General features: G+C 43.4%; 2 protein-coding genes across 3 annotated transcripts in view; both read left to right on the top strand.

The window, feature by feature from the left end:
- The window catches only part of pde4a (phosphodiesterase 4A, cAMP-specific), a gene marked incomplete at its 5' end in the record, with an annotated part of 48,996 nt that extends 39,437 nt beyond the window's left edge, over positions 1-9,559 (top strand). The window contains 9 exons of the mRNA XM_080856049.1: positions 4,084-4,177; positions 4,335-4,498; positions 4,968-5,066; positions 5,781-5,945; positions 6,412-6,511; positions 6,775-6,929; positions 7,195-7,317; positions 8,393-8,575; positions 8,939-9,559. Coding sequence (XP_080712175.1) covers positions 4,084-4,177; positions 4,335-4,498; positions 4,968-5,066; positions 5,781-5,945; positions 6,412-6,511; positions 6,775-6,929; positions 7,195-7,317; positions 8,393-8,575; positions 8,939-9,532 — 1,677 coding nt within the window. The 3' untranslated portion in view covers positions 9,533-9,559. The remainder of the gene's footprint in view (positions 1-4,083; positions 4,178-4,334; positions 4,499-4,967; positions 5,067-5,780; positions 5,946-6,411; positions 6,512-6,774; positions 6,930-7,194; positions 7,318-8,392; positions 8,576-8,938) is intronic.
- A 7,948-nt stretch (positions 9,560-17,507) lies between these two features.
- Positions 17,508-27,540, top strand: prkcsh (PRKCSH beta subunit of glucosidase II). 2 transcript variants are annotated; one of them, XM_080856051.1, is made up of 18 exons: positions 17,508-17,516; positions 18,087-18,219; positions 18,358-18,474; positions 18,581-18,676; positions 19,050-19,107; positions 20,156-20,273; positions 20,662-20,791; positions 20,915-20,999; positions 21,098-21,176; positions 22,018-22,101; positions 22,558-22,725; positions 22,879-22,969; positions 23,335-23,404; positions 23,652-23,741; positions 23,903-23,977; positions 24,316-24,415; positions 26,715-26,882; positions 27,346-27,540. In XM_080856051.1, exons 2-17 carry the CDS (start codon positions 18,126-18,128, stop codon positions 26,859-26,861), a joined length of 1,602 nt encoding a protein of 533 aa, XP_080712177.1. In that variant the 5' UTR covers positions 17,508-17,516; positions 18,087-18,125; the 3' UTR covers positions 26,862-26,882; positions 27,346-27,540. The 2 variants fall into 2 exon arrangements, with proteins under 2 accessions (XP_080712177.1, XP_080712176.1); XM_080856050.1 differs by having other exon boundaries at positions 26,715-26,892.
- The last annotated feature ends 367 nt before the right edge of the window (positions 27,541-27,907 follow it).

The following is a 27,907-nucleotide window of genomic DNA, read 5'->3' as shown; positions in this document are numbered from 1 at the left end:
AGGCTGCGGCCTCTCCACCCACACCCTGACTGCGTCCACGTGTCGCTGGAGCGCCCGCGCCTCCTCCCCGTGCCCCCTGCACCACCACTACCATCATCGCAACCGCCGGCCGTCGGGTCTCTGCCAGCTCCCCTCGCCACCCGTCTCGCTCAGCATGGGAGTGGTGGAGGCCGTGGAGCCCCTGTCGTTGCCCTCGCCCTGCACATCACCCATCCCTGGCAGGTACAGCGGTCTGCCCCCTTCCTCCAGCCTCAGCTCCCTGCAGAGCAGGGCCGGGGCCAAGCTGGAGCTGGAGGCGGCCGCCGAGGACATGCTGGACGGGGGAAGCTCGGACGCGGAGCGCCGCACCCCCCTTGTGGACTTGTTCTGCGAAACCTGCTCCAAACCCTGGCTCATCGGATGGTGGGACCAGGTAGGGCTGGGAGTTTCCTGGTGCTCAACTGGTAGAGCAACTAGTTGCTATCAGTACCAAGATCATGGGTTGAATTTCCAGTGAGCACGCATAGACTGCTGATGATGTATATCTGAATGTTTATCTGTACTATAAGTTGCTTTGGATAAAAGCATCTCCTAAATGAATAAATGTAAGGGTGGATGAGGGGAGCCATGAGGAGGTGTCTTCGGGAGGTGCTGGGTGTGTATGTGTACATGCGTCCAGTTAAATGCTTGTTTCTGATGCTGCTTACTGACAAGGCATGCTTCCAGTCAGATGCGTATGTCTGAGGCTGTTTTTGTATGTGTCTTTTCACCATATGAAGACCAGAAAGTTCTCTGTATGTTTGAGGCAGATCTGATAAGGTAAACGTAATTACGGCAAATGAGATCCAGTAGGTTAGCTAGACGACACTTTTATTACACATGATCTATTTCTGGCTGGTGGATGGCTGATTCTGCATGGCTGTGTTCTGCAAAAGTGTTGTAATATTGTGGCGTTGGAGATCCGAATGGCGTCCGGGTGGCTGTCTGGACAGAATTGGCCCACAGCTCTCCCCCTGTCAGCCTGGCTAACTGCTGAAGCCCATAGTGACAGGTGCCCTTTTAGCTGATCTGTGTTTAGCTGGCTCTAGAGAGGAGAGAGGGGGAGGAGGGAGGATAAAAGAGAGAGGGAGAAAGAGAGCAGTGGGAGGTGGAGAGAGTAAACAGGGAGAAAGGGAGAGGTAGAGGTAAGGTGAAAGAGAGAGGGAAAGGTAGTGGTATACAGAGAAAGGGGAAATGGTCAGAGAGCAAGAATGAGGGATGGATAGATTGGGAGGATGGAGAGAGTTTGTGCATATGTTAATGTGTGCATGTGTGTGTGTGAGAGAGAGAGCGAGAGAGGAGAGCTGGTTGCAGAGGGTTAAGTCTGCCCTGGTGGTGAGCTGTTGTCTGTGTGCGTCTCTGTCCTCCACACCTGCTCCCTCCATCCCCCCTGGCCCAGGCTGGCCCGGATGCAGGCTCCAGCTGGCCCTGCTCAGACGCAGTGAAGGACAAGTTCTGGTGCTGTCACTCATCTAGGACAGGAGAGAGAGAGAGAGAGAGAGAGAGAGAGAGAGAGGGAGGGAGAGAGAGAGAAAGAGAGAGAGAGAGGGAGAGAAGGACAGAGAGATGCAAAGAGCAGAGAGAGTGAGGAGGAGGAGGAGGAGGAGGGAGGAGGAGGGAGAATTAAGTACAGAGAGAGGGGGAGAGAGGGGAAAAGAGACAGAATAAAGGAGGAGAGAGAGGTACAGAATAAGGTGAGAGAGACAGAAAGAGGAGAGAGGGAGAGAGGTGATCAAGGAGGAAAGAGAAACTGACAGAGAGAGGGAGAGAGAGAGAAAATAATTGAGACATTAAGAGCAGGAGGTCGAATGAGGGAATGAGAGGAAGAAAGAGGGAAAGAGAGAGAAAACGAAAAAGAGAGCAGCAGGCTACTGTTCTGCAGATGATACAGAGCAGAGCAGCTCACCTATAAGGAGAGCCATATTTATCTCATGGGTATCTCGTCTAGAACAGGCTGGGAAATGTGCAGACAGCCACCAGAAAGCTCATTAAACAGGTGCCTTGTGTTGTTATTGTCTAACCGTGGCTAACAAATCACCATTTTGTTCTGAGAGGGCCAGTAGAGGACATTGGTTATTGTACAGCTCTATGGCCATGCTAGCATTCACCTCGTCAGCCACCCTTTTAGCTGAAGACATTTACAGGCCCTATCAAAGTCCATTCACAATGTGGGAAATCTGAGCCATTGTGGCATGCAATGATATTGGGATGGAGATACAAGACTTGATATCCCAATGAGAAGCAGACCACACTGTATGTTACAGTAGGCCATCGAGTTGGGCACTGGCCTGTTTCGTTTGTTTGTTAAAGAAAGAGTGAGACTTCACACGCACCAGTGTGTTTGTAAAAGACTCGGTGAGGCCTAAATGCGCCATGTGTTTGTATCAGTGGCTTAGCATTGTCAACAGAGCATCAGCATCATACAACAGCACAGTATAGCTGTGTAGCAGTGTATGTTGTGGATTTGTTCAGACCACCTTTCATAGATGCACTAGGTAAGCAGACCTGACAGTGTGGCACAGGGGTTGACTGTGCTCTTTAATCATGACAGCACCAGGGACTGCAGTCTTAAGTGCATGATAGGCTTTCTGTGTGCCTGCCGTTTGGTTAGCTTGAGTCTTTGGACCTGATGGTGCTGTTTGTGGGTCGCTGGTTCAGACTGTCTAGGCAAATAGTATCCAGTTATTTGGTATTTGTGGTTTGGTAGATACAGAACCCTAAAAGACATATGATACAACCCAATTCCACTAGGTCAGAACTCAATGTTTTTAATAGGTCTTTGCCTGTTTTGTGTCTCTGCTCTGTGAGTGTCTTTACACTCTAGTGGCTCTGCGTTAGACAGAACAGATTGTCTGAGTCACTGTATTTCCACTACTGTCTGACAGCTAGTCTGACTAGCCGTGTATCGACAATATGCATGGTCCTGCTCAATGTTTACTTTGATGTTTCCAAGCAACCAACATGCTGTCCTCTATATTTAAGGATGCACAGATGAAATATGAATGTCCTGATGGTCCCAACTTTGCCACCACTCCTTGTAGATTTTGGCTTCATGCTTGATTGTATAACTTACTGTATGCATGGTTGTGGTTCTGAGAAAAATAGGATGGGGAAAATGACAGATTAATTACAGAACACAGCACAGAGAAGGAGGCCAAAAACTGACAGGGAGACGTATGTATAAAAAAGAATCTGGAGAGAGTGAGAGACAGAGAGTGAGAGACAGAGAGACACACGGAGAGAAATAAAGATGTGAAGGGAGGATTAAGACAAGGAGGAAAGGAATTGCGGATGAAATGGTGATAGAGGACAGAGAAGAGAATAGACCGAGGGATGGATGGATAGATGGACTCAGAGAGGGTTGACCTTGGGAAAGGTCGATGGCAGACACCTGCTTACTCCGGGCTGAGTGTCACCCAGCCAGTCACCTCTATCCCGTCATGCTGCAGGGAGGACTGGGAGGAGGCAGTTGCTAGGGAAACCTCACTGTTACCATGGAGATGATAATGTGTGAGGGATCAGTCAGTAGGACAGATGAATTGGCTAGAAAGCTCTGAGTGTATACTGTGTGTGTGTGTGTTCATGTGTGTTTGCAGGTGTATGTGTGTGTGTTTGCAGGTGCTAGAGTTTTGATGCAGGGACTACAGTTTATTGTTGTCTTATATCATGCGCTAATAATGAGGTTATGTCACAGTGAATGCAGATGTGTTTATGTAGACTACTAGGTGTGTGTATGTGAGAGAGTGTGTCTGCAGGGAACAATCTGAATATCTATTGTTGGGCAGGGTTGATCATTCCTTTCATGCTACTCTTCAGTTTCAGTCTTGCATTGTGCTGATATAACTGCAGCCACAGGCACTGCTTTACATCAACACTAAAGACATGTTCTACTCAACCAGGTGAAATAAGCACCATGATTAAAGCTCAAGTCATACCGTGTCCAGAGAGTATTTAAGGAACATTTGTATTATGTCACTGAACACAAAAGGTAACAACCCTGAAGACCATCCATAGTAACATGATGAACATGTCTCTCTGTGTCTGTCTGTCTGTTTCCCTGCACAGTTTAAGCGGATGTTAAACAGGGAGCTCTCCCACCTGTCGGAGATGAGTCGCTCGGGGAACCAGGTGTCTGAGTACATCTCCACAACTTTCCTGGGTGAGTTCACCCCCTCCCTGACCTCCACCTGCAGCACCAAGACACAGGACGACTAAGTCACATGACCACAGTTGTCTCCTCATGTCTCTGTTAACCTTGGCTCCTGTGTGTGTGTGTGTGCGTGTGTGTGTTTGGATTCTGTGTGTGTGTTCCACAGACAAACAGAACGATGAGGACATCCCGTCACCCACCCTGCCAGAGCGAGAGAAGCCCATGTGCCGCATCAGCGGCGTGAAGAAGCTCACACACAGCTCCAGCCTGACCAACACCACCCAGCCCCGCTTCGGAGTCAAATCTGAGCATGAGGAATCACTGGCTAGGGTACACACACACTCTCTCTCTCTTTCTAATACGCAGACTCACACGCCCATACTCGCACACTCACACATCCCTGCATACACGATAAAACACACACAGACATGAACCTGCAAAACACAACGCAAAAACTTGAAATAAAACACACAGACACACAAACACACACACACACACACACACACACACACACACACACACACACACTCACTCACTCACTCACTCACTCACTCACTCACTCACTCACTCACTCACTCACTCACTCACTCACTCACTCACTCACTCACTCACACACACACACACACACACACACACACACACACACACACACACACACACACACTTGTGCTCATGTACCTGGGAACAGCACAATGTGTGCGTGCCTATAAGCATACAAGCTGAGCTGGCACGGTTGAAAATACAGTAGCCAGGAGCCTGTTTTGCAGTTTGAATAATAGATGTGTGATGTGCTCCACAGGAGCTGGATGACTTGAACAAGTGGGGCCTTAATATCTTCCATGTGGCGGACTACTCAAACAACAGACCACTCAGCTGCATCATGTATGCCATTTTCCAGGTGTGTGCAACATGCTTACCAAACCCAGTTCATTTTTATTGGTTCACCTTTAACCTCATGCCTATGACAACATGCGTTTGGTTTGCTTCTCTATGTAACACAAAAGGAAGTAGGCAGCGGAATGTATGCCGTTCTCATTTCATGCCGGAGAATGAAATTGTGGCCTTTTCTTCCTGCCACTGCCACACTGTGAGCTAACTGTTACATAGGTCTGTTTGTTACTGGTATAAGTCAAGCTATGTCTTGTTTTTACATAAGTTTAGTTGGTCCCTTCCTGTATCAACTGTACTTATTACAGTGCACTTATGTTCATGAGTTCACCAATCTTGATGATTCATTTCTATGAGTGTGGAAAATAATATTTGGTGAGGTAATTGGCCAGGGTCCTGAAATGCCTAGAAGGGATCTAGCAAGTGAATGTAGGAGGACTGATGCCCCAAAACATGGTTTGTAAAACATAATTAAGTAATAAATAATACGATGTACTTCTCATGTTAGAACATGATCTTGTGTGTGACTAACCCCTTATGCTAAACATATCGTATCATAACATGTAATAATACAAGAAGAGATTGTGCTTATCAATTAATTAAGCATTAGGGACATTAATGCCTAATTAATATAAAGTGGGAGCAGTTTTCTAAATATTTCAGACGTAAGGAAAAGCACAACCACTGAGCTTGTCTGTTTTTTGTTGTTTTTGTTGTTCTGAAGGAGCGGGATTTGTTCAAGACGTTCCAGATCCCCATGGACACGTTCGTCACCTACGTGATGACGCTGGAGGACCACTACCATGCCAACGTGGCCTACCACAACAGCCTGCACGCTGCCGATGTCACACAGTCCACCCACGTGCTGCTCTCCACCCCGGCCCTGGACGTGAGTCCGCCTCCGAGAGTTGTCTCGCCAGTCCAGATGTGTGACTCTGGCTGTTTGTGATGAGAGTTGACAGTCTGGAGACAGCCCATAGAAACTGTGACCTTGAAGCCCATAGAATACAAAAGGCATACAAGGCTATGCCTCCAAGGTCCTTTAAGGTCCACCCCCAACTGCTTGTCCGTGCACTTTTAAACTCCTCGTCTGTCATCTCTGCCTTCAGGAGTGGTTTGGACTGGTTAGAAGGTTCAAAACTCTTTAATACTGTAAACATTCTCAGCCACATTTAGGTCACAATTCACCATGGTTGTCTCCAGACATACATGTGATACATCTAACTTTGCCAGATGAGGCCTCCGGCAATTACTCTCATACACAACAGTCCAAACGTAATGACTATGATGTAAATGTTAATGATGAAAACATTGGTTTTAGTGTTTTAACCCTCCCACTCTCTCATTCCCATTAGGCTGTGTTCACTGACCTTGAAATTCTGGCTGCATTGTTCGCTGCTGCCATTCATGATGTGGACCATCCTGGAGTCTCCAACCAGTTCCTCATCAATACCAGTAAGGCTTACACAAGGCATCAATCTTACACTCAGTTTTTCCCTCATGTGTCATTCTTTAACACACACACAAACATACACACGCAAACACACACACACAGAGTTTAACAAAAGCATATGATGAATGTTGTCACTGAAACTGTATGAATGATAACAATAACAATAGCTGTGCAAAAGTAGAAACCAGAGCTTGTCACTATGTTTTTTGTGCACACATTGTAATATTAATGTCCGTTTTTGACTTGGTTGCGTTCTGTGTTCTAGACTCAGAACTGGCACTGATGTACAACGATGAGTCGGTTCTAGAGAACCACCACCTGGCCGTGGGTTTCAAGCTCCTGCACGAGGAGAACTGCGACATCTTCCAGAGCCTGAGCAAGAGGCAGCGGCAGAGCCTCCGCAAGCTTGTCATCGACATGGTAAGACCCTCAGCCCTCGGACAAACATTGCATTTCATCCAGGAATTGATTTAGCATATATGACCCTTAGATCTCTGAAACATTATTACATTTCACTGAGATTCATTCAGATATGATAATGTATTCATTTAGCTGACACTTTTGTCCCAAGTGACTTAGACTATAAAAGAGCTATACATTGTCTTCAGTATGTGTTGACTGGGTATTGACCCTGTAACTGTCTAATGTGAGTGAAAGGTCACCTATGGTAATGTTCTTGGTTAAGGTGTTGGCGACGGACATGTCCAAACACATGAGCCTGTTGGCAGACTTGAAGACGATGGTGGAGACAAAGAAAGTGACGAGCTCTGGTGTGCTGCTGCTGGACCACTACACAGATCGCATCCAGGTAGGCACTGGCGTCAAAGAGGAAGTGAAATGTAGAAATGTAAACAAACACATACACATGACCATAACAGAAAAACAAGAGGTGTAAATATTGGGTAAATAGCCTACCAGGAAACACTCTTTATGTATCACGTTTTCAGGGTTTTTCACATTACGTGTTTACTTGATCATTATAATGCAACATATCCATTAATCTAAGTTATACAACTACCTAAGATAGAAGCTTGCCTGAAAGATGTAAAAGCATGGATGACTAACAACTTCCTGCTCCTTAATTAAGCTAAAACTCGTTATGCTTGTAGGCCCTAAACAATTGAGCCTGGCATTATCTAGCCATCTATCCACACTTGATGGCATCCATTAACATCCGAATCTCTGTGTAATTATAAATCAAGACCTCTTACTCAACTCACACAGACAACAGATCTCAAAATCACGTTTCATCTACGGAATATTGCCAAAAATCAGAAATGTCCTATCCCTCCAAGATGCAGACAAACTAATACAGGCTTTCTTTATGTTTTGACTAGACCACTGCAATTCTATTCTGTCTGGATGTAGCACCTCAATAAAGAGCCTCCGACTTATACAGAACGCTGCCACACACACACTTACTAGAACTTAAAAATATGAACATATCTCACCTGTACTTACCCCTTTTGCACTGGCTCCCTGTCAAAAGGAGAACTGATTTCAAAAGTACTCCTTCTAACATACAGAGCTCTATACGGCTTAGCTCCAAATTACCTCAAGGAATTAGGTGTTCCCTACTGCCCACCAAGATCAGAGAAAAGCACAATAGGCTCTCTGCCTCCATCTGAGAAACGGACACCCTTTCCATCTTTAAATCTAGACTTAAGTCATTCCTCTTTAGTGCCTTCTATAGGCATGAATACTGCATCAAAACCAGGCACCTGTCGCAAGCTATTGTAAAACTGGTTTTTATGAAGGTAACTAAGTCATATCAACCCTTTTCTGTGTGTGTGTGTGTGTGTGTGTGTGTGTGTGTGTGTGTGTGTGTGTGTGTGTGTGTGTGTGTGCGTTTTGTTTGTGTTTTCATGTCTTTATATTCTTAGGTGTTGAGGAACATGGTGCACTGCGCTGACCTGAGCAACCCCACCAAGCCTCTCGCGGTGTACCGCCAGTGGACGGAGCGAATCATGGAGGAGTTCTTCAGGCAGGGGGACAAGGAGCGCGAGAGAGGCATGGAGATCAGTCCAATGTGTGACAAACATACTGCCTCAGTGGAGAAGAGTCAGGTACACTCACACAGAGAATCACACACACAGAGAATAACACACACACACACACACACACACAAACACACACACACACACACACACACACACTAAAACACACACACACACACACACACACACACACACACACACACACACACACACTCACACACTCACACAGACACACACACACACACACACACACACATTTCTAGATGGGTACACGTATATATGGCCCCAACACAAACACAAACCTAACTCGACACACAGGTGCGCAAATAAAACCACAAACCAAAAACATATCTAACTGCACAGTCAACAGTGGATACCCTAATAAGGTTAAGAGGTTTGTCCTACGATTTGTAACATATCTTATCTCTGTAGGTGGGCTTCATCGACTACATTGTGCACCCTCTCTGGGAGACGTGGGGGGACCTGGTGCACCCCGACGCCCAGGACATGCTGGACACCCTGGAGGACAACAGAGACTGGTACCAGAGCACCATGCCCCAGAGCCCCTCGCCCCCACCCGACGACCCGCACAACGAGCTGGATGCCTGCGTGGACAAGTTCCAGTTCGAGCTCACGCTGGAGGACAGCGGCGAGGGTGGGGGCGGAAACGAGCAGGCTGGCGATGAGGAGGAGGGGGGCGCACAGGGAGACGAGCCCAGCCAGAACCACGTGGACCACAGAGATGGATACAGGGAGGAGGAAGAGGAAGAAGAGAAGAAGAAATGTGGGAGGCTGGAGAGAGAAGGTGCGGAGGAGGTACAGGAGGAGAAGATGGAGGAGGAGGGGGAGGAGGGGGAAGAGGAGGGTGCGCAGGGGGAGCGCGCAGGCCAGCATGGCCGCAGGCGGCTGCAGGTCCAGTCGGTGGTGGTGGAGGAAGATGAGGGACATTCGGAGGGCAGCCCTGTGGAGCAGCCCAAGGAGGATGAGGCGGAGGAGGAATCGTCCTCGCCCTCCGATGACACATGAGTTCCACCCAACCCCGCGCTCTGACGCCGGGGATTGTGGGATATCAGACATCCCATTGGAATATTCTCGTTCAATACCACACCCCTCACCCCTATTCCTGAGGCACCCCCTGGCTATATATGGCCAAGCCAGAGACAAGTATGACTTATGTAACAACTCAATAAGACATTCAATGTTATTTTTCAAAAAGGGAACACAAATGATTCAGATTAATGAGTAAATAACACAGCTACTGTAGAACTGGAGGGGAGGCTGGGGGTGTTGTCAACTATGTGTTAGAGATTCCGAGTGAAGAGAGAGGAACTTATTGTAGGGCCATTGGAGACAGTGTAGCACCCTGCGTCTATAGCACACACACACACATACATGTGCACACACACACCTAGTATGGTAAACAAACAAATATCATGACATGCATAAGAGTATATGCACACATTTGTGCATGTGTGTGTGAGTATGCGCTGGGGAGGGGATTTAGACTGAAGGTGAATCTTTTTGGAATAAGCCATCTCTATATGGAATATTAACTAACTGGTGAGTATCGAGTCTGTGTTTGTCAACATTTTACAGTAGAACTCCTCCTCAGAACTACCTATGATAAAAAACCCTGAGGGACTTATTTTTCCATTTCTGTCGGAAAGAATCTGTCAGGACGCTGGTTCTCATGAGCAAGCAAGCAGGTCGTGCAAAGCGACGAGGACAGGATGCTGTGGTTGTCGTTGTCGTTGTTGTCGTCAGGGGGGATCTCAGTCTCAGAGACTGGACTGCAGTTCCCTTCCCGTATGCCCTTTACCAGGAGTGCTACCGGAGCAAGATGGCTGCGTGCCTTTCTGAACCAGCAGCTTCCCAAACCGGAGCTGTCGTGAAGCAATGCATCGTGGGACAGGAGTGTCAGCTTTTGTCTTCATTTTTTGATTGTCACTTGCTTTTAAAGAAAAAAAAAATACAATATTTGCTGGTCTCAGATTTTTTTGTCAAACATCCACATTAGCATTTTTTGAATGTTGTCTTCCTTTTACTGCTTTTGTGTTCCTCTTGATCAAGGGGTCGTTACCATAATTAGCATCCAGGTCCAGAGTCCTGTGTCACTTTTTTATTGACTTCAATTTTTTTGTCATATAAAAAATAAATGATAGTCACTTTCTGAGGATAAGCCATGTGATGCTTTGCAACATACATTTCGCATAAATTATATTTACAATATTGTAGTCCTGCCAAATAACGTGGAAGCAACAGAGTAATGTCAAGAGCAGCACAATTTCGCACCTAGCCTCTCACACGTATCCACCCATACCATATGTAAGATCTGTTTTGACCAAACACTCTCAGTCATGTCTTGCCAAAGGGACTGGTAGGCATTCTGATCAAGTAGAGGAGCTTTCCAGGTGGTCAGCAGAAGACACAACAAAAGAGAAAGTGGGAGAGCAGGTTGAGTGTGAAGACAATTTGAATAAGTTAGAAGGAATATATAGGGAAACCACGCACCACCATTGTTCCATTTGATGCTTATTTTGCCTTAATGTCAATAGCAGGGTTCCTGCCTGCCACTATGTAGATTTCTAAGATACGCTCAGTATCCCAGTATACTTAATGTAGGTCACGTCTGTATGCCTCACTGTCTATAAGAGTCTGTTTACATTGTACTTTCATTAGCATATGGAAGTGTTTGCAGATGTGGTTGGAGTTTGATCTTTCTGGTACAGTGACATAGCTGAGGAAAAATCGGCATAAATGGCCTGTGTTGAGTTGAATAGTGTTGCCTAAAAATTGCTTACATTTGTGGACTGACAATGGAATTAGAGTAACTGTTGATGTGTCATGGATGTTTGAGGCCCAGGGTTCTAGTTGTTTTGTCTTGTGTGCATACCCATTGGTAAAACTGTGAGAAAGCACTAAGTGAAATGGGCGAGAGGCACATCTGTGTGGGGGTGTCTTACCCTCATCGTGATTGGATGTCTCAGTGTGGACAAAGCTAACTGCGCTTCTTCAAAGCAATCCCAGACACAAAGAGTGCCACATCATCTGGCATGAGATCTGACATTTGAATGAGTGAGAGACGAAGTGCCAGGAAGCCATCAGTTAGCGAAGGACATAACAGGGTCTTGAGGAGTTAGAGAGAGTGAGGTGATGTTGATGGGATTTGAATCTTTTAGTCCAGGGGAGACTGAGAGATAAACTGAGAGATAAGTGGTGGAACTGCTTGTGAGATTAGCAGCATGTTGTTTGATGGTGAGCCGCCATGGCTCATTTATTCCCACTGACTCTGTATGGAGCGGAACTGCCATAGAGTCTGGCTCAGGTCGAAGTGCTGTTAGATTAGAGAGTATCACTGCAACTGTGCTGTCATATAAGCATTAGATGGTCACTGCTGGTGTCAATAAGGGACATTGCCATATGCACCTGCGTGTCATACTTTAGAGATGTTTTCTTTGTTGTGTGGCTTTTTATTCTTGTTGTGTGCTCTAAAAAGCAAAGAAATATGCTATTTGCCATTTTAACACGATACTGTAGCAATCGTTTCTTAATAAGAAATTATTCAATTAATTAACTTGCTGCCATTCTTTTTTGAATATAAAACACACTAAATACCACAAGTGTTTTCTTTGAACAGTTTGTGTACAGTTTTTATTTTTGTATGATTCTGGTTGATGGTTTTGAAATTGAATTATTACAAGAACATACAGTATAATATAAATATTAGCATTATCACTTCTTGTTTTGTATATATTGTAATGTTGGATTGTAAATTTGAAATCTCCTGAGGAACCAATAAGCCTCATTTTAGTTGTTCTGAGATGTAGTTCCAAATGACAAAATCATCCTCCACAACTTTGCTCTCTCTCATTTCTCTTCTCTTCTCTTCTCTTCTCTTCTCTTCTCTTCTCTTCTCTTCTCTTCTCTTCTCTTCTCCTCATCTCTTTCCTGTTCTTACCCCATTCCCTTGTCTTATTGCCTCTACTAAAATTCTTGCTATCTTTATTTATGTACTGAATATTTGAATCTTTGAATTGTATAAACCGAGATGGTCAAGGCATTCTTTAATTCTCAGAATTTTCAGTATGCGCACTTTATTTTTTGGTTGGTCTTGCGGAAGGAATTGTGGGAAAAGCTGTTGGTGGGTTTGTGTGTGTGCATCCGTGTGCGTGTGTGTGAGAGAGAGAGTGTGTAAGCATCACTATTGCACAGGGGAGGAATTCCACAGGGCCTGGTTTGAAACCTGTACAGTACACCCTGACTCTGGGAGGAATGGATGACTACTTTGATGAATGCTGTGGCAGTGGAGAAGAATTGTATGATTGTGGCGTCTCCCGTGAGATTGTGTTTCAAGGTAGGCTACAGTTTGTATGAACAGGAGGGATTTCAGCTTCTGATTACCTTTTTTTTTTTCAATTTTTCTTTGATTATTTAAAACTTTCTTTACACTAGACTCCTTGTTAGAGCAATTCTCTGGGCTTCAACCAATGTGTTACTTGTTCACACATTATGAAAATAATATAAATGGAAAACACCATGAAATGATTGTAATATTTGTAAATTATATTGCTGTAATGTTTAAATGTGCTCAAGTTATTTTATATTATATTATTTTTATGAGAGGTTTTCCTTTGAAAGAACTGAGGTGTCATTTTGTGAATAAAATGCATTTAGTAAGCAAACAACTATATATATATATATATATATATATATATATATATATATATATATATATATCAGTATATTTTTCTTTTATTTCACTGTTCAGTACTGTAAAGTCTGTCAAACCTACAAATAAAGGAGGATTTTTTTTTATTATAAAAACTTGGAGAAAGTGTATGATACTGATGTCATTTCAAAGTTTGAAAGGTACAGATGATTTTAATGATAGAAACTAAATGTAGCGGCCGGGATTATCTCACGAAGGGACAGAAATTCAGTGAAAAAATGCAATATTGTGCTTTCTTGAAATTATTATCATCAATGTAAGCAAAGACAAATGTTTTCTTTTGATTTAGGATATGTTTAAATATATACTTACGCTATTGGGCATTCTTATATAACCATAAAGCCTAATATGGGATAAAATCACATCTGGTGGCCATTTAAAAGAAAAAGAATAGGCCCTTGGAGGCCCTATATAATAGCCTCCATTTTAAAATCTGTTAAAAGATGTTTTTGCCAAATTTGATGCTTTTATCAAACAATGCACAAATGTTACCAAATTTGAGTTATTTAAACTACCCAACTATTATAACAAGCCATAACACACCAAAGGCAGTCCCCTTTATTATATTGCTGCTGGACTGCCGGAGAAAGTGCTGGCTGAGCTTAATGTAAGTGTGTCAACTGTCAGCCGTGTCATGATAACCTGGGCTAGCTATACCTCTACCTTCCAATCGGTTCATTGGCCATTTGCATGAGTACACATCAAGGCCACAATACCATGCCACAGAGGGACACCACTATTGCACTTAAGAAGCTGTCAACCAAGATTTATTGTAATTCCAATAATTGAAGACATATATTCTCTACATGACCCAAAATATACAATTCATTACATTAACATGTAGTAGACAGACAGTATAACACACATTTATTGAGTCAATATTCAGTGAGCATCAGATCATCGAAATATGTATAAAAATGCACATCGCAACGAAATAGGTATACATGTTATGACATCGTCATACAGCATTATAATTTACAAATATTACAATCATTTCATGGTGTTTTCCATTTATATAATTTTATACACCCTCTTCCAGACTCTTTCAACTGCTATGTTCTCACACCAGCTCAAATTCGTTTTCGCTGCCAAATGCTCCTAAATCTGCCAGTATAATTTGTGGTTTCTTTTGAGTTTTGCCTGACCATTCACAGATTTGATGTGTCCTGCCTCACAGGGACGTGCACAGGAGTGGGCTAAAGTTGCTCGGGCCAGGGGCGTCCCTCTCTACCTTCAAGAAGCTCTTGAAGACCCAACTCTTCAGAAAGCACCTCCCTTCGTAACTGGCACCTTGACTTAACTTGCACTTAAGCAGTGACAGGCGCACATCTTTCTATGTCGTTTTCTATTTTTTTGAAAAAAATAAGCAGTATTTATTGTTACACCAGGTTTTATTGCTCTTAGCTTGATAGTTCTCTTCCTTGTACGTCGCTTTGGACAAAAGCGTCTGCTAAATGACTTAATGTAAATGTAAATGTAAATGTAACTGCCCGTTTGCCCTCCTCGGCTGAAGTTGCCCTTCCGAAGGAAATATATATATTTGTGATCAGGGGATGGGGGCTTGGCAGCAGCGGTGACAAAAATGAATGTGTTGCCCCTTTTTTCCAGGGCAGAGCAACTGCCCTTCAAAATTCCTGTGCACGTCCCTGCTGCCTCAGGAATATTACTGATATAAGGGCATTTTTTTTCTTTTCAAAGTTAGGACCTGTGATAGTTAGGGTCAAAAACGTTTACGTCAGGACTGGCACCAAGGGAATGAGCACCAGGATGTGCAACTAAGGCGCAGAGTAAAACATTTACAATGAAAAGTTAAGAGTACTGTCTGTTACAGCACCTTGAGACTCCGGCTCAAACACTCTTTTCATTGCATCACTCTGCTGCACCCCCTTAAGAATTCTTCTTGTAAGTGTCTGACCAGATGACTCCCCTTGCACATCGTAATATTTACTAGCGGTCACACTACGTTGATGCATTTTCTTCCACAACAAACATTCTGACCCTTCATGTGTACCTCCCTCTATCAGTGCTGACTTGTCGTGGGTTATCTTCAGGTTCTCCAAATGAAAGACCTGGGCTATAACTCACAACAAGTACTTTTTTGCCTCAGTACACGGCACGTCTATGTCTGATCACTGTCACTGGGAACCGGAAATGCTCAAATTCAGCAGTTTTGATAATAAAAATGCTCGAAATGATCGGAATCATGCAGAAATGACACTCGTAACACAGATAACTAGAGAAATATGAATATTTATTTTATAATACATAAATAAATATGATTATTATAATTTAAAAAAATATATTTTTTTTAATATTTTTTTTTTTTTACTTTTCAAAATGACAGGTGAGGCTCTGCCTCCCCTGCCTCCACGTCCCTGGTAGCCTTGTGGTCTACTGACTCTGCTATCGTAGCCACCGTAGCCATTATGTCCGCCATTGATTTCGAAATAAAACGAAAAGCTCTGCATGGCTCCGTCTCTTCCGCTACGTAGACAAGATGGCGGCCGTTGAGAATGGAAAGTGTACCCTGGTTCCACACTTAGCGTTTTGTCCGTTATGAGTACACATACGGGTCCTTTGGGTATACTTCTTTTCGCCGCGATCGAAATCGGAACACCCTACATACTCAAACTAACAGTGGCGGTCCGTGCATTTCACGACTAGGCCTTCAGCGATGTCCTACACGATGTTAAACTGAGTGAATCCACCTCCTAATACCATCATTATGACGCCATGGCTCTCGAACCATTATATTTATACAGAAAGGCAGTATAAGTGAGCATGCATCACCATAACATAGTCGAGTACAACAGACTTTATTCATATTTCCGGAGCATTTAAAATCAATACGTATTAACAATACATTACGAGTAGTAAACTCTCAGTTATATGATCGCTTGAATATAACTGTCACAACTTAAAAATAAAAGGCGATTTTCAGGGATTAGTCTACAAAGTTGTATTAAGTCCACCGAAAGTAGCCTTTGTGAGCTTTAACAAGTTTGTCCACTAAACATCGCATTGTCCCACCTGCAAAGCAGTTTCATTAAACTTCCCATCCTCACGATATCCAGTTTTTCTTGAAAGTTCCGTCTTGAAAATGGCGTTGTAATTGCATCAAAAACTGGAATGATCAAGTTGGTGTAAACTAGTTTATTTGAGTTGGTTAATGTAATTATATTCAGTCTTACCAATTGAAACAACTAGCATAATAAGCATTGAAACCGATGTACGTCGTTAGCCAGCTAAACTGAGCACTGAAGCACTGCACCGGTCTGCCTCAGTATCCAATCAAAGGACGTTTACGTGTCACGTTCAACACGAGGGAGGAAAGAAATCTTCCGGGCCTTCTAGAAGGCCCAGTGTCGCCAACTCGAAATCTGATTGGTTGTCACAACTGTCTGTTTCAGTTCATTCAACTTAAATCAACTGAAACAGCCAGTTGTGATAACCAATCAGATGTACACGGGCCTTCAATGTGAATTCTGAAGGCCTCAAGGAAGATTTCTGTTCTCGGGGAAGATTTCTCGGAGCGTGGAAACACATGATAGCTGAAATATGATTGGATGAAAGCTCTAACATAAATGAACAACGCTGGAAGCTATGAAATGAAGATAATGGACTATGGGGAATAATTTAATACATATTTATGAAAAGAAAATATTAAAATTAAATGTATTTTATTACATTTATTGTCTGATGATGTTTAGGCCAGCAGAGAAGGCCTTGAAGGCCCTGACGGACCACCACTGCAAACTAAGGATGGTAGGTACGGAGGGTATGGATATCGGAACAGAGCGCTGGTCTCAGTTTGTTTACACGGAGATGACATTTGAAAATGAAAACCTGTTTTTCATCTAAAATTAGTGTTCTAGTATAAAGAACATAAAAAACTGAAATACTCGTAGATAATATGTCTGATGTCTGTGTTTTTCTTATCTCTCAGTATTTTGTTTACTAGTATGTGGAGTTTAAGTGGGTTTTTTGCTAAATGTCTTGCACATTTAAAAAAAATCACCACCACAAACTCTGTAATTTTGCTATCCTGGAAGGACCGTATAGGCAATAGTCACAAGAATAAAACATCACATAGGTTACGAGTACGACCAACGAGGAGGTACGTCCATAGACATATCTGTTTGCCAGCAGGTACATTTGGGAAGTATTTGCAAGCATTTCCCACAAAGCCTTGAACAAAATGGCCTCGCTGTAAACCAATCAGACCAGAACACCACAATACGTGTGTAAACGCTCGACGCCTCCACTGCAACGGCTACGGAAGTAAGTATGAATGATTAGCGCACTTATTATAAGTGATTAAGTTGTGTGCTGATTTGCCTGAATGCAAATTTGTACTACTTATGTCGTAAGACACTCATATGTGCTATTTAAATCGGTAAGGAATATGTTTTTAAGAAATCTAACCTGACTATAATGTCATACTGATGCTACCTCGTCTAATAAAGCGATTGCTCAAGGTACCTCGTCGCTGTCTTGCTAGCTAACCTTGCAGTTTGATATGGCTTTCTCGTCTTAGCTATTGCCAGTTTGATAGAAAGCTAACCAATAGTTTGTGTCATTTGAGTAGCGTTAATCAAGTCAAATCACGAATATTCTATTTAGGTATTCTATTTCTATCTTAGTTTCCTTCTGACGCTTACAGTTGAATGCAATTGAAACAACCCTTTTACGTTTTAAGCGTAGCTTACCGTAGAGAAACGTAATTGATGCGAATAGTATGCTAGCTGTTATAACACACAAGTGTAGCGGTCAGCAGAGTGATTGCTTTCACTGACATCTACATTTTTCAATTCGATATTTGTCCTGACAGCCGCTATTTTTTATTTTTAGGTGAGGAGACCCTGTCTTGTCTCACATTCCCTCGGCATCATGTCTTGTGCGTATCTACTGTTAGCCTTAAGTCTCAGTATCTGCTTAGGTCATGCTGTTGAAGTTCAGCGGCCTCGCGGAGTTCCTCTGTCAAGTAAGTTCACGATGATTTGCTGGACCTTCAGTTGCATTTATAGAGGACCTAACGAAGTTCACTCACTCACGATGTAGAGCTTACATTTAGTATCTTCAACCAATTGCATGACTTTCTTTCTGTTTTCACCTATAATAGAGCGACAGTTCTATGAGGAGAACAAGCCATTCACTTGTTTGGATGGGTCTCGTACCATTCCTTTCGACCGTGTAAATGACGACTACTGTGATTGCAAGGATGGATCAGATGAACCAGGTCCGTGGTCCACATGCAACAATGCATCGAATTATGCCTTTCTCACTCACTATTGGCCATGACCCCACGATTTCTGATTAAATATGACTAATGTACGTTCCCATAGGCACGGCTGCTTGTCCCAATGGCAGTTTCCACTGCACGAATGCAGGATACAACCCCACTTTCATCCCGTCTTCTCGCATTAATGATGGCATCTGTGGTAAGGAGATCTTGTTTTTGTCACCACCCAGCCTGGAAGATACTGTACCTCCACAGATTTTCAGTGGAATTATGATCCAGATTCATTTACAGTTTCTTTCATGTAGATCATACTGCTTAAAGGGCCTAAAGTTACTTCCCACATTGTGTTAAACACAACTAACCTTCAGAACCTACAATATTCCATATTGACATGTGTGTAGATTGATGAAAATGATATCTGTTACTATTTATATCAGACTTATAAACTTATATTCATTAATGTAGTACTTGCTACTGTACTGCTGTGCTAAATAATCAGTTTGTTGACTATTCAATGCATTCCTGTGGCGTATAATGTCTCAACCAAATCTAAAAATGTGCACTTTCAACAGACTGCTGTGATACCACGGATGAGTACAACAGTGGTGCCACGTGTCAGAACACCTGCAGGTGATCTTTAACTCTTTATTTTATTCAATCTCTGATACAATTATTGGATCTTGGCTAATGGACTGCGTATTCTTGACAATCCATCTAATTTTGAAACTACCATCCGGTATGCAGAACCGAATCCCTAGCTTTGGCCTTACGCAAGGAACCAATGGCAGAAATTGGAGTTACTATTACTGGAAGTCGTTACGTGAATACATCTAAATCTATCTGAATCTATAAATCCTTAATGAACCTTATTTATGAGACCCAGAATCTTAACATTTAATTTCCACTGACAATGAAAGCCGTAATATTGATGGTTATATCGCGGATTGGCGTCATATAGGAATTGGAGCCAGATTTATATATGAAAGAGGCTTAAGTAAGGAACAGTCATACACTAGGCCGAATAGCAAGACGGTGTGTTCAGGCCAGAGACTGTGTGTCCACTGTGCCTCAAGTTTACAGCAGTTCTCCCCTGCCCAGTTTTACTTAAACTTGTGTCCTTTGAACTCTTTCGTATGAAGCAACAACTGTAAGAGAAATATGTGCAAAGGTGCACATTGTTTTCGCTGTTCTTTGACTTAGAGGAGGAGTAGATGTGTGAGGAAAGACTGATCTTCAGCAGTAATTACTATCACATATCTACCATCTTTTAATGAATTGCAATGTAAATGTTGTGTTGAGGTGCTGACTGGCTTGCGTTGCTGGCTCAGAGGCTGCCAGGTCATAATGGCCTGGTTTCAAATCCTGGTCAAACCTGCTGGCACCCAGTTGACTCAGCTGGTCAGTCACCTGGAGGGTTTTAGGGGTTAGGGAGCCGGGTGACCGTAGTAACCTGGGTGACACATTAGCCTTCAATCTCTGGGTGGTGATTGTGCATTGGTACCCCTCCTGGAGCTTAAAGGCCAGTGTGACTGTAGATGAACACCAAGCCTAGTCGAGATTTTGGTCGCCCCACCCCACCCACACTTGACCTTTTGGATGTGGGTCAGTGTACCTTTAGTGTCATGTACCCCCACAGCGTCTTGTGTGAGACCTAACCGGTTGTGCCGTTCGCCTGCAGGGAGATGGGCCGCCAGGAGAAGGAAATTCTCCAGAAACAGGCTGAGATTGCCAAAGAGGGCTTCCTCATAAAACAGCAGCTCATCAACGAGGCCAAGAGGCAGCAGGAAGAGAAACAGGTGAATGGACAGACCGTAAGAGGATGTTGATTTATTTTTCATTCTCAGAATGTAGATATTTATATAACTTTATTTTTACATGAAACTACTAGGACATTGTGTACACTATTACACTAGTTCATTATAGACACTGTATTGTTGCTATTAAGATGTTAAGATATCAATTGCTTGGGTCATTTTTGTCTTTTCAACATGGCCTTGTGCCCACTCAATAAACTGTGTTGTTATTAAGATAAGACTGCTTAGGAGATTTTTGGTCCTAAAAGTAACAAGGTTGTAATATACCCACATGGAAAGCAAGAAGGTGGACTGAAAGATGAGCTGTCAGTAGTTTGAAGTGAACTGTATAGAAAGCTGACGTGTGTCATCTACTCCTCTCTCTGCGTAGCGTAAGCTGTCAGAGATGCAGACCAACCGGAAAACAATGGAGGATAAACTGGAGGCGTTGAGAACAGTGAAGGAAGTGGCTGAGCAGCCCGAGAAGGAAGCCAAAGAGCGCCACCTCAAGGCCTGGGAAGGTAAGTGCAGCCATGTCATCAAGTGAATAGCTTACAGTGTTTTGAAGGCATAAAAAAAATATTAACATTGAAATGCCATTGACGTTATTGTAAAGTGTAAATTGTTATCTTGGCTTATTGCAGATCAAAAGGCCATTATTCAAGCAGAGAAGGACAAAGCCAAGATGGCAGAAGTGTTTTTGGAACTGGATGATGATGAAGATGGCTAGTAAGTCCAAGTGTGGGATTGTGTAGTGTGACAGTTTGCTCTGTGTGACTTGGCCAGTGATTAATGTGGTGGGTTTGGTGTGTCTGTGTCTGTCGTAGCGTTTCCGTAGCCGAGCTGCAGTCCCACTCTGAGCTGGACCCAGACTCTGATGGGGCGCTCACAGAGACTGAAGCACAGGTACTCCACTCTACTCCTTTCTCTCTTTCACCTTGTTTTACCATGTCATTTTGTTGCAATTGAAATGTCAGATTTTGTGGTAGTGATTTTAGTTTTCCTTTAAATTCCACTTAAACTCGTCATACTGTAGAAAGACCAGACATCAGACAGAAGTTGAAATATAAAAATGTCATGCCTAGGTTTGAACCTCTGAACTCCATAATTAATCAAGTTCTCTTTAATATTTAGAACAGTAATTATGAGTAATCCTGTACTGGTGTTGAAAGAAAACTGAACAGACAACCTGATCATTCAAAATGTGTCAACAATTCCTGGAAATATTCTGTTCACTCATATTACCTTCAATATTAATGAAGGAACAGGCTTTTATTTTGAAACACCATCTCCATGCAAGAGTGAGATAATGGCTGAATAAACAGTTGGTCACAACAGTATGCCTCAAGTTTAAAACCATGTTTGAACACTATTTTCCATTTCACAACTGAGTGCAAGACAATAACATAATGTGTAAGTAGTCTGTTTAACATTTAATGAGAACAGTTATAGCTCCAGCTGTGCTGTTAATGAAACAAGGGGGACATTAAGCAGTGGGAGTGGCTGAGACAGATAGTGCAGAACCTTATACCAACACCACCAGAAGGCTAGAAGAAGCAGAGATAAGTTGCAGTTTATCATCATTTATGCAATAAATGACAAAATAAGCAGCGTCTCGAGTCCTGGATGGACTGCTTTTTGGTGCCTGTATATATGACCCACATATTTGAGTTTGTAGTTAGAGGTGTTGGTTTGTGCTCATGTGAACTCATGTTCATGGTCGTGATTTGGGTTTGTCTGTCATTAGGGCCTGCTAGGGGGAGTAGATAAAGTGGACGCCTCATCATTTGAGACCGCATGGGTCAGCATAAAAGAGAAATACATATCTGAAGTGAGTATCTCTTTTCTTTTTCTCTCTCGCTCTTTTTTCTTTTTCTCTCTCCCTCTCTCTCTCTCTCTCTCTCTCTGTCTCACTCACTCACTAACTCTCTCTCTCTCTAGTCTTTATCCTAGGCACTAGTCTGTGCATATTCCCTCTCCACGTGATAAGTCAGAACCCTTTACTCTCACGGCCATTACGATTACAGGTGTATTTACTTTACTACCAGATGTACTGGGTCAAATTTCCCATTGTCTTTGTTGAAGTCAGGTGGCGATCACTCTGGATAAGGGTCAATAGCAGCCCATAATGTAACAACCAAGAATTATAATTTGTGTTTACCTCTGCCACTATTACTGCTGGTCATCTTCAGCGCTGCTTCAGCGTGTGTCTGGGTAAGGGTTGTAGGGAGTCTGTTATGCAGTCTGCTTCCTTCTCTGATGAGTTCTGCTCTGGTCCGTGTCTCAGTCCCAGGCTGACTCAGCCGCTGTAGATCCCCCTGCAGAGGAGAACCGGCAGCCTGTCCCAGACAACGAGCCGTACCCAGAGGACGACCCCGCCGACGAAGACGACGACAACGAGAACGAAGACGACGAAGAGGATGAGGAAGACTACCGTGACGAAGATGGGGACAAGGTGCGGCGACCATTCCTCCTCCTTTTGTTACTTACTCGTGATTTACCGGTCATGCTTTTTCTCAGTTGATATGTTGATGCATGGAAATTCCACATATACTTTCATTGAGGATTGTCACATTTGGACCACAAGTGTGCGCTTTCTGTCCCGCAGCCCCCACCCTCTGTGCACACCCCAGGGAAGAGCGAGCAGGACGAGGACGCCATGCCACCCTACGATGCCCATACTAAAGCCCTCATCGATGGTGAGTGTGAGCCCGTTAGGCCATCCATCTGGACCATAATGGTCAGGCCATAAAGGCTCTATTCCAGCCTGTTGTTTTCTCAGACAAGGTTTGTTTGGGATGTGCACTGATCTGTGCAGGGCCAAGTCATCCATTATCAGTGTTTGCCAATTGACTGTAGATAAACAAGTCACAAAACCTTCCTCAAAAGCCAATTTTTCAGATGAATATCCATAAGAAAAGATTAGCTAGCAATGTAAATAGCCAAGCTACTAGAGGAAGGCTGAGCCTGGCCTACTGGCTGTGTCTGTGGATGGCCATTAGTATGCCGCGTGTGTCTCTGTCTGAGAGGTCAGCTTTAACCTTTGCTCTCCCCTGTCGTGCAGCTGCACAGAAAACCCGCGATGATTTTGATGAGGCAGAGAGGGCTCTACGGGAAGTGGACGATCAAGTCAAGTGAGTGCAGCAGGACTTCCTTAAAAGTTGTTCTTGTGCTTCTTTTTTTCTCCTGTACAAAAACTGGAGGGCTTTCTCTGTAAAATAGGAACACCAAACTATGAAGTGTGATTTCTCAGGATAAGGTTTCTTCCTTAAGATTGACATTTATTCATTTAGCTTTGATGACATGGCCATCCAAAGTATACTGACCCACAGTACAGTACAGTACATCATTTTCATCAGTATGCAATGTGTTCATTCACAGGTCCATCGAGAAGGAACTCTCCTTTGATTTTGGCCCCTCTGGGGAGTTCACCCACCTCTACAGCCAGTGCTACGAGCTGTCCACTAGCGAGTAGGTTCTCTCTACACCTGCCCTCTTGTTTATAGCTGGGGTTTTAAGGGAATTTGGAATGGATTTGTAGGGGATTGATTGGAGGTTTAAGACAGTTATGTAGGTAACCAAGTATGCTCTCTCTCTCTGCATCTCTCTCTATCTCTCTCTCTCTCCCTCAGATATATCTACAAACTCTGCCCCTTCAACCGCGTTTCACAGAAACCTAAGTACGGGGGATCTGAGACCAACCTCGGGTGAGACCTCTATAACCTCTAACCTCTACCTACAACCTCTGTGTCGAGTAAGCCTGTTCCTGGGGCTTTGAAGTGTGTGACTAGTAAAAGGTCATAGATACTTGACTTAATTTGACTTGATTTATTATCCACATGTGCAAGTGTAATATTTCGGACCAACTATATACATTTTTGATTAAATCTACATGTTATCAATTTAAGTTTACAGAAGCATCTTTTTTTAACACTAGTTTATTTATTGCAGCAAACTGAAAATGTACCTATTTCCTACTTCTTTAATGTGCTCTTTTTCACCCTCCCTCTCTCTCTCTCTCTCCCAATCTCTCTCTGCCATGTAGGTCGTGGGGTAGCTGGGCTGGTCCAGAGGGCAGTTTATACTCTGCAATGAAGTATGATCATGGAACAGGCTGCTGGCAGGGCCCAAACCGCTCCACCACAGTAAGTCACCACAAGCACTCATACAGCTGGACCCCTGTGGCACTGAAAAGAAGTAAATAGCACCCCTGCAGCAAAGAAACATTAAACAATGAGGCTTTCTTCAAATGCTGTGTTACTTAAGTAATGAGCTTTAAAAAAACAGTAACTGTGGCAAGTTTGAGTAGTGAAAGTGAAGTGAAAGTCCTCTCTATGGCAGAGGTGGTGTAGACACACACACACGCTGAAATTCACCTCTGCATTTAACCCATCCAGGTAATTGACATACACACACAGTGAAGTGAGGTAACACACTAACCCGGAGCAGTGAGCTGCCATTGGCGGCGCCCGGGGAGCAGTGATCGGGGTTAGGTGCCTTGCTCAAGGGCACTTCAGCCGTGGATGTGGAAATGGGAGAGCAGTGGTCTACCACTTCCCCCGCCCACATTTTTCCTACTGGTCGGGGATCGAACCGGCCACCCTACGGTTTCCGGCCTGAAACCCTAACCAGTACGGCTGCCCTTGTACCTTACTAAGTCAGCACTTTGTAATACTCGTTTGACAGGTATCACAGCTTGCAAATTATTATTGTAGACCACTAAAAGCCTGTTATTGACTTAAATTTTCACCCACTCTACCTTGCAGATCACTTCAAGGTCTGAGATACATTTATTTTCTTGAAGTACTTTGTGGAGTATTTTGAGGTATACATTGAATCATTGTCCTATTGAGAGGCCAACATATTGTAGGCTTTAGTTTCTCGACTGAATGCTTGACATTTGCTGATATTTAGAGGAACTCATTCTCATTTCCTGAGCCACTGGCTGCTAAAACAGAATACATCCACCCACATACGTCATCATGGGGTTCTTTTAATCAAATGCTGCTCCCTTTTCTCCTAAAACACCTTTGGTGATTTGTGGCCAAAAACACAATTTTATCTGCTCACAGCACTTATTTCCCAGATGACCCTGGCTTATCTACATGTTGCTTTGCATACCTAAGACATCAACATTCATGATTAGTTTGTTGGTTAAGAGTCCCTCTGATGGTCCTTCTAGATAGACCCTGTTTGTGCATGCAGTACTGCGCAGTGGAATGGTGCACCACCACACCTGTGTCAGATTCATCTTCCTGTAGGTTTTTTGAGTCATATGAGTGGACTGTGAGAGAGAGAGATTGGTTGGCCTTTCTTGGTCCTCAAGATCTCGCGTTGACTTCCACAGTTACCCTTAACAGCCATTTTGAAAAACCTTTTAATAACATTTGAAACATTGGAATTTTTTTTTCTTTTTTAAACCTCTTTTTTAAACCTGTTGCGTTTATTTGCGTTTATTTACATCCTCTGTCGGTTGTATTCAGGAAGTATTCAGACCTATTCCCTTTTTTATATCGCAGGCTTATGCTTAAAACAGGATTTTAGAAATGTTTGCAAATGTACACATTTATTTCAAATTAAAAAGTGAACGGGAGCCCGAAGTTTTGTACTTGCCGTAATTACAGTTTTTTTTGTTTCTTCTAATTTTAAATTAATTGAATACAAAATGCGGAAATGGTGCAGAAACATTTTTTAAATGCAAGGGTTGTATTTACGCCTATGTGACAATAATTTTTTGCGTTCTTCTCACGCTGGCTCATCAACAGCACCGGCATCAAGGCAAGGGTGAACCTGCCAGTTGAAGGGGTTATGCCCGGTTTAAAAAAAGCTTTTATAATGCACAGTGCATGTTCTGCTTCTTAGAGCAGTCAAGTGTTCAGTCAGTTCTGTGCTGTGAAATGGTGGGCTACGCCATCAAATAACAGTGATGTGTTCAGTCAGTTCTTTGCTGTGCAGTGGTGAGCTACGTCATCAAATAACAGTGAGTCCCTCAGGCCAAATATGATTTCAGATTCACTGAGATTACTTAAAACAGCAAGGTCAAATGACCAAGTGCTGGACCAAAGTAAGAGGAAAACCTTCAATAACCAGTTTTCATGGTGGAGTCATTAAAACAATGCATATGATATGCAGCGATGACTGGCCATAGTGCTACGTGACTGGCAAATTGTTATGTCCCTGTCTCAATGTCCATGTACTGCACACGGACAAGCATCATATTTTGTCTGATTGCACCCCATACAGTCTGGCCCCTTTCGCTCAGGGTGTATAATGTATAAATAAATAAACAAATGACAACTGGTATGGGGTGCTATGTTTCTCGTTCTTCTAATGGCTCAGGGGGGGAAAGTCTAATACTAATGACTTGCCGTAGCTGATTATAACACAGCATCTTTTTAAAAAAGCAAATTAAGTGTATCATACGTTTGTGTTTGTGTGTCTTAGGTGAAGCTGACGTGCGGTAAAGAGACTGTGGTGATGTCCACCTCTGAGCCCAGCCGGTGTGAATACCTGATGGAGTTCACCACACCAGCCGTGTGTCAGGAACCGCTCAGCTCGGAGAGCAATTTACATGATCCTGGCGAGCTGTAGATTACACAGCTCCCCCTAGAGGTCAGCTCCGGTAATGCACCCTCTAGTCTGTTAGTTCAAATATAACATCTCAATTAACCAACTATATTGTGTTTAGTGTGTTTTTGTACCATATTATTGCTGGTGTATGACTACTACATTCCTAATGCTATTAAATGTAATTGTGAGCGTGATTGCTTCCTAGTCGTATACATGTACTGATATTTAATACAGACAGTGTTTAGAACATAGCTGTGAGATTTACTTGCATTTGCTGAGATTTTTGTTATGAATAAAAGTGAGATGCTTTTGTGACTTAATTGTGGGCAGTATGTATTGTGGTGTATGTTGCTCACAGCTCGCTTTTTGTCATGACTATTCACAATTCTAATAGAGGCGTAAGGCATTATAAATAAAGGCTCTGAACTATGGGCTGAGTCTCTCTCTCTCTCTCTCTCTCTCTCTCTCTCTCTCTCTCTCTCTCTCCCTCCCTCCCACTCCTCAGGCACTTGTCCGGGATGTCCTTAACCCCTCCCATGAGTGGTCGTCCATGAGCTCCAGGACTCAGGTGTCCCCCCCACTCGGCACCACCACACAATTTTGGTCTCTGGTCCAACCCCACTGTCTATCAGAATCACTGTCCCACTGCTTTTTACATTCCATTCCTCCTAGAAACAAGTAATAAAGTCGGTTTTAATGTGCCTTAAGTTGTGCTGTTCTCTTTATTGAAACCCCCTCCCTCCCTCCCACCCACCTTCCTCACCTCACCTCACTTCACCTACTGTTTGAAATTAAAAGGTTTGGCTGCTGGTTGCTAAGACATTGCCACAGTGGGCTGGAGGACATTTGTGTGCTCCATGCAGAGTGTGTGGCTACTTCAGCTTCGGAAGCGATGGAGCATGCTGTGCCGTAAGTTGAGCCGGTGGCCTGCAAGGAGCAGCCTCTACCGCAGGAGTTAATGCTTAATCATGTTATAGCGCTGCGCAGTCAGCGGCTTGGCTAATTATACGCCAGCTCTCAAGTAGTGAGTCAAACTGTCAGAGGGGTTGATGGAAGCCACCCACATA

This window comes from Sprattus sprattus, assembly GCF_963457725.1.
Source record: "Sprattus sprattus genome assembly, chromosome: 18".
NCBI classification, from domain to species: domain Eukaryota; kingdom Metazoa; phylum Chordata; class Actinopteri; order Clupeiformes; family Clupeidae; genus Sprattus; species Sprattus sprattus.
This window is presented reverse-complemented; position numbering and strand designations above follow the sequence as displayed.